The 12,262-nt window shown below is 41.0% G+C and overlaps 1 protein-coding gene across 3 annotated transcripts in view; it reads right to left on the bottom strand.

Annotated features, from left to right (window-relative positions):
- Positions 1 to 12,262, bottom strand: part of CNTNAP4 (contactin associated protein family member 4) — a 250,253-nt gene that overhangs the window by 6,459 nt on the left and 231,532 nt on the right. For all 3 annotated transcript variants that reach the window (XM_042969646.1, XM_042969647.1, XM_042969648.1), the window contains 4 exons: positions 11,600 to 11,733; positions 10,773 to 10,860; positions 811 to 1,029; positions 415 to 486 (listed from right to left, as the gene is read on the bottom strand). In XM_042969646.1, coding sequence (XP_042825580.1) covers positions 415 to 486; positions 811 to 1,029; positions 10,773 to 10,860; positions 11,600 to 11,733 — 513 coding nt within the window. The remainder of the gene's footprint in view (positions 1 to 414; positions 487 to 810; positions 1,030 to 10,772; positions 10,861 to 11,599; positions 11,734 to 12,262) is intronic.

Genomic DNA, 12,262 nt, shown 5'->3' with positions numbered 1-12,262 from the left:
CTCAGGTTTTTCCTACTTTTTACATAAACTCTTGTGGAAACAATACGACAAAATCCATGAAGCCAACAGAAATAGTACCTCCCCAGATATATTCAGAATTCCTTAGGGATTGTAGAAGGCCATTTTCAAGTTAAATGATGTTCAGTTTTACACAGAGTAGCAACTGTATGAGTGTGGCACTTCAGGGAAATGATCAATTATGTATACGGAAAATCTTCAAGGAATTCATGAATTCAAGAAGACTCTAAAAGACCACCCAGTATAAATAATAAACCACCCCCGCCATTGACCTCAGGATCCAGTGTCCCGCAGTGGGGATATGTATGGATTCCCCACCGTTTCTCTAGTGCTAACTATTCCCCACTCCTAGAGATGAGAAGTACCAAAGAAGAGTTCATTCACGCCTTCTGTTACCTCCAATTACTGCAGAGTCACTTCTGATTGCATTAGCTAGGGGTTCTCTGTCATCTCTTGTTCCAGAATGATCTGCAGTAAAAGGATAAAAAAAAAAAAAGTGGGAGGGAGGGATAGAGCCAAGTAAAAAGAAGAAATTTTGGGGGAAAAAAATCTTAAAACATTTAATCAGTGTGGGATCTCTGTGATTTTTTTTTTTTTTTAACCTCAGCAGCATCAACTGCAGTGGCTCACATGGATAAGGCACTGAGGATCTAGAAGAGAAATGGATTGGAAGTTAAACAAAACCAATCTGGGGAGGCCACCTTGAGAACGCATTGCAACAGTGGCATCAGAAGATTCAACACCCAGGGGACAGGTGTGTTTGTTACTGCAAAGGAGGAGCCATTCCCCTACCTGCAAACGAGTGTGTCCTCTCCCTTGATGTGGCATCAGTGCCAGCCTGGGACACACAGCTGGACTCTGTCACATGTCCTGAGATGGTGACAGGGGCCGGGTGGCTAGGCTGCAGCGCGGCCTTCAGAGGGGCCACGTGGCTGAGCTGCACCGCGGACAGACAGCCCAGGAAGCCCTGTGCACCGGCCAGGGCTGTCTCCTGGTCTATGTCACTGTACTCTGGAAATCCAAAGAAACACCAAAATATTAATAATCGTGCAAGAGCAAACAGGGAAGGCTAGAGATAGAATGTTCTGAGTCTGATAATACAGTAACAATAGACATGCAGTGGACTAAACTCCCCTTTCTTGGGTCTTTATTAAAAGAGTCAGGTCCGTTAAGTCTCTCCGTGACTACCGGTGAGCCTCCTGAGGTTAATGAAAGCAAGTTTTTAAGTATGGCTAATTTAATATGATATGGTGATCTGGAAATGATTGAAGCCTCCGGACGGATGAGCCAGGTTTTGAACTGATGAGGGTTCGTGAGATGTTACATTTAAAAATAGATGATTAACGTGATTTGTGATAGGGCTTGCAGTCAATGTTCAAGAGATTAAAGTGCTTCCCGATTTGGAAATGAATTCAGCTCAGCCTTTGAGACGTAAGTCACGACCATCACAGGAGCTAGAGGGAAAATGGAGCTTCTAGAGTTCTCCTGTTCACTGCCCAAGCAGACAGCTCGGTCTGGCTGAAAGCCGTCTGGTATTCTCTGGCCCCATCCAAACACGCAGGGGGAAGACGTTATCAGGTGGGAAGGCTACACCCCAAAGTGTCTAGAGTCGCCCTAATTCCTCATGCACAGCAGTGAAAGTGTCCACACCTCACTCCCTGTTTCAGGGCTGCTGTCACTTGGGCAGAAACATGTGTGGCCCCTCTAGACAGAAAACCCCTCCCCGACATTAACCAGAGTTGAGTTTCTCTGGGACTATGATGGAACAGAGATTGGCTTGAATGGCAGAATACTAATTTATGATTTTAGAGTGAAGAATATATTTACATTTTGTGTGTGGTGAGCCTGAAATCTAAATCAGGGTAAGTAACTATAGTTTTAAAGTTCAAATGTGACCAGACCATATAGCACCTCCCCACCCAATATGACCATAAAAAAAGGAGGACTAATGTCTCCTGCACTGCATATACAAGGACACAGACACAATTTGACACTCTTCTCTTAAAAAAAAAAAGATATTTAGTATTTATTGGGTGCTTACAATGGCACCATTCTAAGGGATTTGCACGTCTGTGTTGACAGCTTCCAGTAGTCGCCAGTATCTTATCCCAGTCAGTCACACAGGCGAGACGCGTGGGTTCAGAACCGCAGTGATGGCCTGAGGCCACACAGCCATTGGCATTCTGCTCGGGAGTCAGGCCTGTTGGGCTCCAAATCACAAGACTCTTCTATTTATGAACCACTTTCTGATTGGCACATTGTTTTCTTCACTCTGTTCATATCTTCTGCAGGGCTGCTGATTTATTTTGTTATTAGTTTGTTTGGCTGGAGAGCAACTATTCTTGAAGTGACTCTTGGCGCGTCAGCTCTGAAAGAGCCTGACCTGATTACACTGGATGTATGGCAATCAGGCTCAGGGGCTCTACCTCCGAAAGTCATGTTCTTACTACCAGGCCATCCTGCCTCACTGCACCCAGACTGGCTCCTTGAACCTACGGGAGACCCTCAACTCCCCGGCATTATGTTGTTCCACAGAAGCCGTGTCGTGCATGTGTGGAAACCAAGAACTAACTTAGTTCCAACACACAGCATTCACTCATTTGAATGGATATACATTCAAGCATATTTATGTTTAGAAAGGCAGCATTCTTGCTTTGGAGGTTTTTTACTTTAATAAGAAAGGAACAGGAAATATACATTAAAAACAACATAATCAGGACAGTGCTTTTCACATTTATTCTACAGTGTTAAAATCTTGATTACAATTCCGATAGGCTTTTGAAAAATCTTATCTTTTGAACACTCCCCCCTCCCCGAAAAATGTAAATAGATGAGATTCACTTCTCTGGTACAAATCTGATCTGAGATGAATCTTAAAAACTACACCTTTAAGTAAAAACATTTTTCAAATTACAAGTTACGGTATAAAAGACTTTAAACTCTTAAAACGTAAAGTGGCCAGTTAATCAATTAATTTTTGTTTTAAGAGCTACAGATACAGGAAATAAATTCCGCGCATATCAAGCATGTTACATTCTAGCAGCAGAGAGAGAAAATAAACATAGAAACAGGAACTAATGAAAATTTTGAAGAGTGGTAATGCTCTGAATAAATCAATTAGCAAATGTGATGGAGTGCGTCTGAACAGAAATTTATCTTGATGGATTAGGTGATTTTTGCGCGTCTATTTTAAGGTTGATTCTTCAGAGCCGTGTTCCCTTAGTGGTCTGGAGATATTATTCCAGCATCTTCTGGCTCCATCACTTCTTTCTTAAATTTTGCAAGATTCCCTGTGTGTTAGGAATTTTGCATAGAATATGGTGGGCCCTTCTCATCTGGAGACACAAGGTTTTTCGTTAGCCTGCCAAGTGTCGTAACCTGCTTCTCCTTCCTCTTCTTTATCCTATTGGTCTGCTGATTATTCACACCACATCTTCTCTGCATTTTCTCTAAGCTGTTTTACTTTTCCAGCCTGATTTCTATCCTTTGGGACCTAATATTGTGTGAGTCGAAGCCTTCATCACTTGATCTTCTAGGTGATGAGTTCACGTTTCAACAAACATCACTCTTTCCTACGGACTTTGAGTCTGGCACAGTCACACTTTTTAGTTCCTCAAGGTCTTTTTTTGCTTTGTTGGAAGCAAGGGCTCTTACTAAGTCTCATCAGATGGTGTCCGTCTCCCTGAATATGCCCATTGTGATAGGGAGTGATTCGGTGGCTTTGTTTCTTCTCCCGCTTCATTGTTGTGAGTCTTAAGAATAGAGCTGTTTTTCTCCTCCGCCAGGTGATTGTCAGTTACTGGTTTCCTTAGGCGGCTGACATCTAGAGAAGGTAGACAATGTAGCTGCCCCACGTCAGGGAGGGTACGGGCCAGGCACCCCTAACCTCCAGCCAGAGAGGACTCAAACCTCAGGTCATCGTCAGCAGGACTCAGGAACTCCTCCAGTTTCAGGTCACTCCCTCTTTGGCAAAGGGGGGGATTGGGCACAGTGACGTTTTCAATGCTGACCTTTCCCCACGGGGGTCCCAGAGATCTCTGTAAGCCAAGCATTTCCAAGTGGAGAGGAGGGATCTACACAATTCAGGGGGTTCCCCAGAGACTCTCGCAGGCTGGTCCAGACTCTTCCAACCAGGGCGCACGGGGTCACCCAAGGCTCTCTTCACTGACAACCTCTAATGCTCCCCCCTGCCTGCTGGGCTGGACCAGCAACTCCTATTTGCAGGAGAGTCAATGGGTGGGAGTTAGGAGTGAAGGCAGAGCACAGGGGCTTTGCAGCCACCCCCTACCCCCCAGAACTGAGACCAGGCAAAATTAACAGTTATAATATGTTGTTCATAAGCAAAGCTGGCCTTAGAAATACATAGCATTAGATATCTTTGCTAGACATCGACAACTGCACTAACAAAGCCAACGAGCAAAAATCTCTATCTTTCCTGTTACCTGACTCCTAAGATGCCGACACCACTGTCTCCTGCTTTACACAAACCCTGAGAAGACGATCATGTTTTGGATGTTTCTGGTCGTAAACATCCTTACCGACTCAGATGTTTGGGTGACCTTGCCTATTAAAAAATCAGCCTCAATTGTACTTTCCAACAAACGGAATGACTCCTGCTTTGTTAGAGAAGAAACCTTTTAACAAAAGGTCTACAAGAAAAAGAGGGTACTGAGGAATTAAAATGTGTACAAAGTGCCTTTCCATACGTAGTAAGAGGACTGTTTCTGGAAAAGGTGTGACATAAATGGAAGAACAATTGCAAAGAGTGCTTCATGGAATTTCTTGTGGCTCTCCTTAACAAACAAACAGAAAACCTCAGAAAACAAAACCAAGTGGTTTGGCCATACCTATGAAGAGGGACCTTATTTAAAAAGGATCTCAGTATCTTTAATCTATGAAGATCAGATTAAAAGCCTTGCCGGAACATGGTGCAATAAATCAGAGGAGGAGCCTGGCATTTTTACCGTTATATACCATTACGGCCAGGATCCTAGACAAGAGTTCATGGGAAAGCAAAATGGCGGAGCAGACGGCAAATATACCACATGGATGCGGAAGCAGTTTTTCATAAAAGGTATTTATTTGCCAACCAAACCTACCGCACTGAGAGATCACCTTGAAAATCTGATTAATACAGAAGCTATTTATAGTTAGAGATCTCTGGGTGACCTGTACCTCTCTTTTGCTTTCGACATAACTTGTCTTAAGTGCCATAAGACATTTACAAAATCACAGGGTCCTTAAATAATCTGATTAAACTATCTTACATACCTCTTTGGCTTTGAAGCAGGTTTTCCATAGAATAGCATCGAGACTGACGTGTGTTCCTCTAGCTCTTCTAAGAGCTGGACTAGACACCCTCTTCCCTCTGACCACACACTTTATTTACATCTGGCCTAAATCTCCACTGCAGAAATGTGAGCCACTTCCTGGCTCTGCAGCGTCAGAAGAGATCAATGATCCCGATGGGTCATTGCCTCTAAATATACCGAAGCCACCGCTCAGCACAGAATGAGTGAAAAACATCTTCGGGCTTTTAGAAAACTCTTCTAACATAAAAACAATCCATAAACAGAACTCAGAACTTGATCTGGCAATGAGCTTTGGATATAAAAACAAAGGTAACGCAGCCTATTAATGACAGAGGGCTGTGGACCAAGTCTGTCTCAAGGCAGACTGGTTCTTCCCATACCACGATGGACGACGAATTTCTGCTGTCACGGTTCCCGAGCCATAACATGTCTGACATAACAAAGTAATGGATAGTAGCTGTAAACTTCACTCAGCCTTTGAACAGTGACTCTGCAGTCATTTTACACTAGGTTAAATTATATCATTCAAGGTGTGAGCACATTTTTCTGTGAGAGGTTTTATGCGATTTCACGATCATGTAATGGTCTTAATTGGGATTTTTTTTTTCATGTGTGGAATCGTGACCCAACGAAATCTCAATGAGTTAGCAAAACAACTTTACACCTGCATATCTCCTTTGATTAATGACATCTTGGAGAGATCTCTTTTTGGATAATGTTCAAGTTAATAGTTCTCTTAAAGGAGCTGATTGAGGAATCATTCACTTCGGTGTCCGTACTTACAACCTGTGAACAACATACTTGACAGAGAGATGACATCAGACTGTCTGCCTTTTTAGAAGGAAGACCAGAAAGAAAGAAAACGGCTTCCTCTCTGTCCTCCAGCGCTCATTTTTACAAAGGAAATGGACCGCAGGAACAAATTTTTAACTCCAATCATCATTAACAAGCATCACTAGCAGATATCAAGCAAGGAGTGTAATTTTTTAGGTAATGACATTAAATTGTACTATGATGACATGGAAACCATCTCGAACCCTCTATTATACTTAACAGACGACACTAACGGAATCCACATCTCACTGCTCTTACTCTGAGCACTCCCACAGCTCATCACTGGGCCGGAAACTGTTTGCTCTGTTTGCTTTGTGCCCCAAACTCGTGTAGCCACTCTCCTGCCAACCTCCTCCTCTCTTTCTCTTCCTTCAATTCTTGCTCTTTAATAAGGTCACTCACACTATAGTGGAAGTCCCTGATAATGGCTTTATTGTTTACTTATTCCTGGTGCAGTCACATTTTAAAGCAGGCTAGTAATGAAAGGAATAAACAACTGCCTTCTCTTTTTTATTTTAGAAATTATTCTGGTTTTGTCTCTGTACAAAGGTTTCTAGATCTGGCAGCTGATGAATATATAATTTGGGATTTGTGGCTTTCGCTTTTATCATTTGGTTTTGTTTTGTTTTGTTTTGAAGTGTAAGCAGAGCTCTGCTTCATTATGTTTGACTACCAGATGAGAGCAACGAGGGTGATCTTGTTGTCAAAGGATCACATTCATCCTTCCTACCTGGAGGACATCCTCTTGACTACATGAGCCTCTGACAAAATCCCAATGTCTACCATTCCATTTGCTCCATAATTAAAATCAGAGAACATGTTTCAGCAACAGGAGTGTTCTCTGGGTTTGGGACATGACACTTTGATCAATGCTCACGTACTATGACGAGGAGAAAGGTGTTTTCCAGTTTCTAGGTATGGCCAATTCAAAATGGTACTGCTAACTCTCTGGAAACAAAGCCTCCAGAAGGTTAAAGCCACGGTATGCACTGAAGATAGTCTATGACATTCCAACTGTTAAAATACTCAAAAATCAACCTGATGAAGAAAAAAAATTTTAAGATTTCTTACTTACTTACTTAGAATAAGATTTCTCCTGTTCTAAGCTGTACTTCTCTTTTAAAACTTGCTTGTGATATAACGACTATCTCAAGTGTCATCTCACAATATAGTTACACAGACAGGACTCAGGTCATCTGATTTTTCCTCACCTCTTGGCCCCGAAGCACGTTTTACATAAAGGATTCCTGACACACAGGAAATTGTTGTTACAGCTCTTCGGTAGAGACTGAGTGGCTGTCCTTTCCTTGCTGATGACAGACATTATTTACATCTGGCCTCATCTCCACTGCAGTAATCTGAGGTACCTCCTGGCTCTGTATCCTCAGAAGAGAGGAACAATCACTACTGATCTAGACCTCTAATATGCAAAAGCTACTACTCAGAGTAAGTGAAAATAATCATCCAGCTTTTACTAAAATAAATCATAAAACTATTATAGCATATAAAAGTACTGAGATACAGAATTCAGAGCTTAATTTTATAGTGAATTATGAACATGAAAAGCAGATTTAATGTACTCTGTTGATAGCAGGAGGATCTGAACTAAACTGCTTGGCTAAAGCCTTGACTTCCCCACCACAGCCCCCAACTATTACTGAGCATTATTGTCAAAGTTATTGAGTCCTTAGTCTTTTAAGTGTAACAGGGAGTTGGAGATGGTTTCTGTGCTGTCATACTACCGTTTGGTACTGTTTCTAAAATTTACCTTCTTTTTGAGTATCTACTGGTAATCTTGGTTCACAGGACAACCCAAAATTATCTCCATAGTTCTTCCAAAATTTAAGAAATGCATAACGGAGAAAGTTGAAAGAGGGAAGAGATGTCCTTCTTTCTGGGTTTCCATCTAATATGGCAGTGAATGGTCATCTCCTTAACTCTTGGCTTGAAAAGGTAGACAAATCACAACTCCAAAAATATATATATAATTGATCAATGTGTATATTCTGCCCCCTTAGAAGAAATATTCAGAAATCATAAGGTGATAGAAATATTTTAACTCATTTTAATTTGGAGGGTAATTTGGAACTATTTTATCTAAGGCAACATAGGATACATTATACTCAATCAGATACACAGGAACCTTTTGTGTGACGGTTACGTGTATGTCCGCTAACCATTAGCTCTGTGAGGACAGGTGTAATGTCCACCTTGCCGAATGGCACTCTTCGTGAATATAACACGTGATCACAGAGCATGTGCTAAACGAATCAGTGAGCCAAAGGGGCTTCCAAAAAGGAAAAATATATCTGATAAGTGTGGGGCCTTGAGAATGTGTCTTGCAGACCTCTAATTAGAGGAGGGTAACTGACCAAGGCCCCTGCTGCTGGGCTCTGAAACCCATCTTTATACTTGGGCCAAGGCCATGCTTCCTGTGGCTGGCTCCCAGCGGTGGCTGATCAGAGCAGGGATTCTAAGGCAGGCTCATTCTTGGGAAACAGGAGACTCCTCTGATAGCTGGCTGACCCAAGGGCTCCCCAAAGACTGCTCAACCCTTCTTAGATTGCACAGACTTCCAGGATACTTCCAAGTTTCCTTCCCTCTCTCCTCCATTGGAGGCAGAGGTGCGTGCGTGGCCATCTGATGGCTCTGCCGCTCTTGGCTGGCTCCCTCCCCACCTCCTACTTTACAAGTGTCCCCTGAATAAAATCGTCACATGGTTAATTTTGTCTTGGCAACTGCTTGTTGGAGGACCCGGACTAACATAATAAGGAATTTCAAGATTGAGCAACTCTCTGGAAAATTAATAGTTCCATTTTAGTGTCTATTTTACTATAAATTAATATACTACATTAAAATATAATAATATACTACATATATTTTATTGTAAATTCATATACCACACCAAATTTGACCACAAATTATTACTTTCCTTTGAATTACATTAATTCCTTTGAATTAATGATCAAACAGACCATTAGTCCTTGGTCAAGATCCACACCTTAGGCACACGGCAAATAAATTCTTACCTATACTTTTAGGAGAATGAGTTGATTCAGACTATAAAGTTCACTGCTCAATTTGGACTTTAATCTTATTTTTCAGTATGAGTGAGATGCGTTTTAATGATATGCTATTCTGGAGTAAAAACATTAACATCTTTAATTCCCTACTAATCTCCCTACTCATTTACAAAAAGGGAAACAAATATTTATATAACGAATGTTATTATTCTACTGTGTCATTAATACAATCCTCCTAATAGAATGCAGATAAGTTTCCCAATTGTTTTATAATATATTTAACATATTTCTACTCACAAAAAGTATTTTCATCAGCAATGCTGGCATTAAATTTGAAGATTTTATTTCCTTAAAACTATGATTGTATTAACATTAGGCATAACTATTACAATTTTCTATCTTGTGTTTTACATTTTTATGTAATGCCTCGTCTCAGACCCTGCTAGATGAGGAACTCCTGAGATCAAGATTTGTTATATATCTTTGATTCTTTTTATTACTACAGTTGAATTTACATAATTTACATGATGAAACTCACTTGGAATTTTTCAGTTAAGCTTCCAAATATCTAAGTAGCACTTTGCACGTATTTTTTACGTCCACTCTAGCATACTGAGGGAGAACAATGCAATTCACATTTCCCCTGTTTGGAGGATGAGAGCACACTATTTTGGGGGCTAATCACGGTCCTAGAGGGCCTATAAATATTTATAAATTTAACTCTTAACCCGTTCAAGGGCCAATATTTTGATCATTCACCCATGGGTTTAATCAAACATTCTCAAGGGACAAAATATTGCAGGTTACTGTCAAATATCCAACAAGAAATAAAAACCAAGCTACAAGAAGTCCCCTCATCCTCCCAAATAAGATGAAATACCACTCCTCTTTATAATTTACTTGCAACTAGAAAGAAAACGCTTTCAAAATTTACCGCCCCTCTTTCTGCGTAGTCCCCGTGGGCAAGTTTAAGAAAATGTATATATATTTTGACGTTAAAATGGCAAGAGTACGTTTCTACTTCAGTGCGAAGAGTCAGAAGTAACTGTTGGATATAACTAATAATCACAAGGCACAGACACTGGGTTTCGGCAAGAGCGGCTGGCCACCACCACATCTCAACAAGGCAAACAGGCCCCAAGCCAGAACCTAAAGCACATTTACTAATTAGAACAAAAGCCATTGCTCTCCCCTACCTTCTCTTTTAGGCCTAGTCCTGGTTTGATCATTGGAAGACAGCTTGTATATTTGGCAGCTGATTGATACAAAGGCTGTTATTTCTACCTTTCCTTCTATTTTTGAAGTGTGAGAACTGTAGCACGTTTCATTATGTGAGAGCACAGTGGCATTACTATCAGAGGGCAGGGCTTGCTCAGCAAGACGTCCCTGCACAGGGTCACACAAAGTAGACCTGAGAAGGCAGAGATTCCGCCTCCGTTATCACCGACTTTATAATTAAAACGAAACAAGATTTTTTTCGGGATGATAAATTGGTGTGTGGCCTATGTGTGTGCACGCATGTTTCCAGTATGACTCTTCTGATCTTTATGCATCGCAATTAGGGAAAGGCTGTTCCTTTCCTTACCTGAAATCCGGCCCAGTACAAGAGACTTGATGGCGCTGAGTTCTGTACCCGATGACAGATGGACTTGTCTCCTTGCGTTGTCATCAATCTACAGAATTGTTACGTGAGAATGCAAGCATCCGCACGGACGCCATTTTGTTGAGGAGAGGACAGAGGGCAAAGGAAGACAAAAAAAAAAAAAAAAAGATAAAAAATAGGCAGTTTAGTGTGGCCCCAAAGACTGAGAACAACAAATTTTAAAGAGCCATTCACAAAGGTGAATGATATTTTCTAAATTTTCCTTTCTATCCTAACAGTGCACCCCACCTTCTGGCCCCTTATATCCCTTTAATTTTCTCCATTGTATGAGAAATCCAAAATTGGTAAAGCTAAAAAACATATAGACGAGTTATTTTCACCTTAATACTTTTACTTAGCTTGGCCCTTTAACCTGAGTCATTCAGCTAAGAAGTCTTCCTCTGTGTAGAGGGCCAAAACGTTCGTGCTTTGCTTCCACAGCTGGTACAGTGAGTAATTCCACTGGTTTCATTAGAGCTGCGATGGCCCCACTAGTGGTACCTATGATAAGCTAGTCGGCTTTCCCTCCTGAGCAATGTAAAACAAATGAGGAAAGTGTAGCATTTTTCAGTATCCAAAGCAATAATATCTTGGACAGAACCTTGATCCTTTCAAAAACGAGACCACATTTGAGGGTCTGTCCATGGTCTGTGTGAGAGCAGCACTGAAAGAATGCCTTCAGTCTATTCATGATCACGATTCTGCCGGCGGTCCTTCATGCTGGGGAATCCTAACTATAACCACTGCTTCTGTTGAATTTCCTGTATTACCTCTACAAAGAGCACTCCTTCTTCTCTGTTGATCTCTACGTGGTGAAGCTGTCCATCCGCCATGTTTTTGAAATCAAAGTTAACGACATCAGGTTCTTGATATCTGTTTAGCTTGTACCTGATCTGCAAACTTCCTAAAGTAGGGGAGAGAAGTTACAGTTTCAGTTAAAATTGTAGTTAAAGAGCTACTTATAAAAACTCAGGAGTACTCTTTTTAGTTAGTAATTTCTGGTGGAAAATTCACGGCTTATTTGGATGCCTCCTGTCCTCATAATTCCCAGAAGTCAGCTCCTATGTCAAACTGCACTATTTTTGAGATCAGGACCATGCATGTTACTAATAGGCAGTCTTTCCTGCAAATCTTGAATTTTTCCCCTAGAAGTCAAATATGCAGTTAAACATAAGCAAATCTCTGAACTAGCTTCTACCTTAAAAAAAAAAAAAAAACCTTATTATATTATGAAATGCCAAACTACTGTGGAATATTACAATAATGTTGTTTCTATAATCTTTTTAAAAATATATCTACCACTCCAATGATGCAATTGGTTAATGGAATTTTTATAAGCAAATGGAGTTTTACTAAAGATGAGAAATATTTCCAAGTGGTCACAGCCATGGAGTTTGGAATGAAATTAGGATGAAATGAACAGTTTTGAGCCA

The sequence above is a fragment of the Panthera tigris genome, chromosome E2 (genome assembly GCF_018350195.1).
Source record: "Panthera tigris isolate Pti1 chromosome E2, P.tigris_Pti1_mat1.1, whole genome shotgun sequence".
Classification (NCBI taxonomy): domain Eukaryota; kingdom Metazoa; phylum Chordata; class Mammalia; order Carnivora; family Felidae; genus Panthera; species Panthera tigris.
This window is presented reverse-complemented; position numbering and strand designations above follow the sequence as displayed.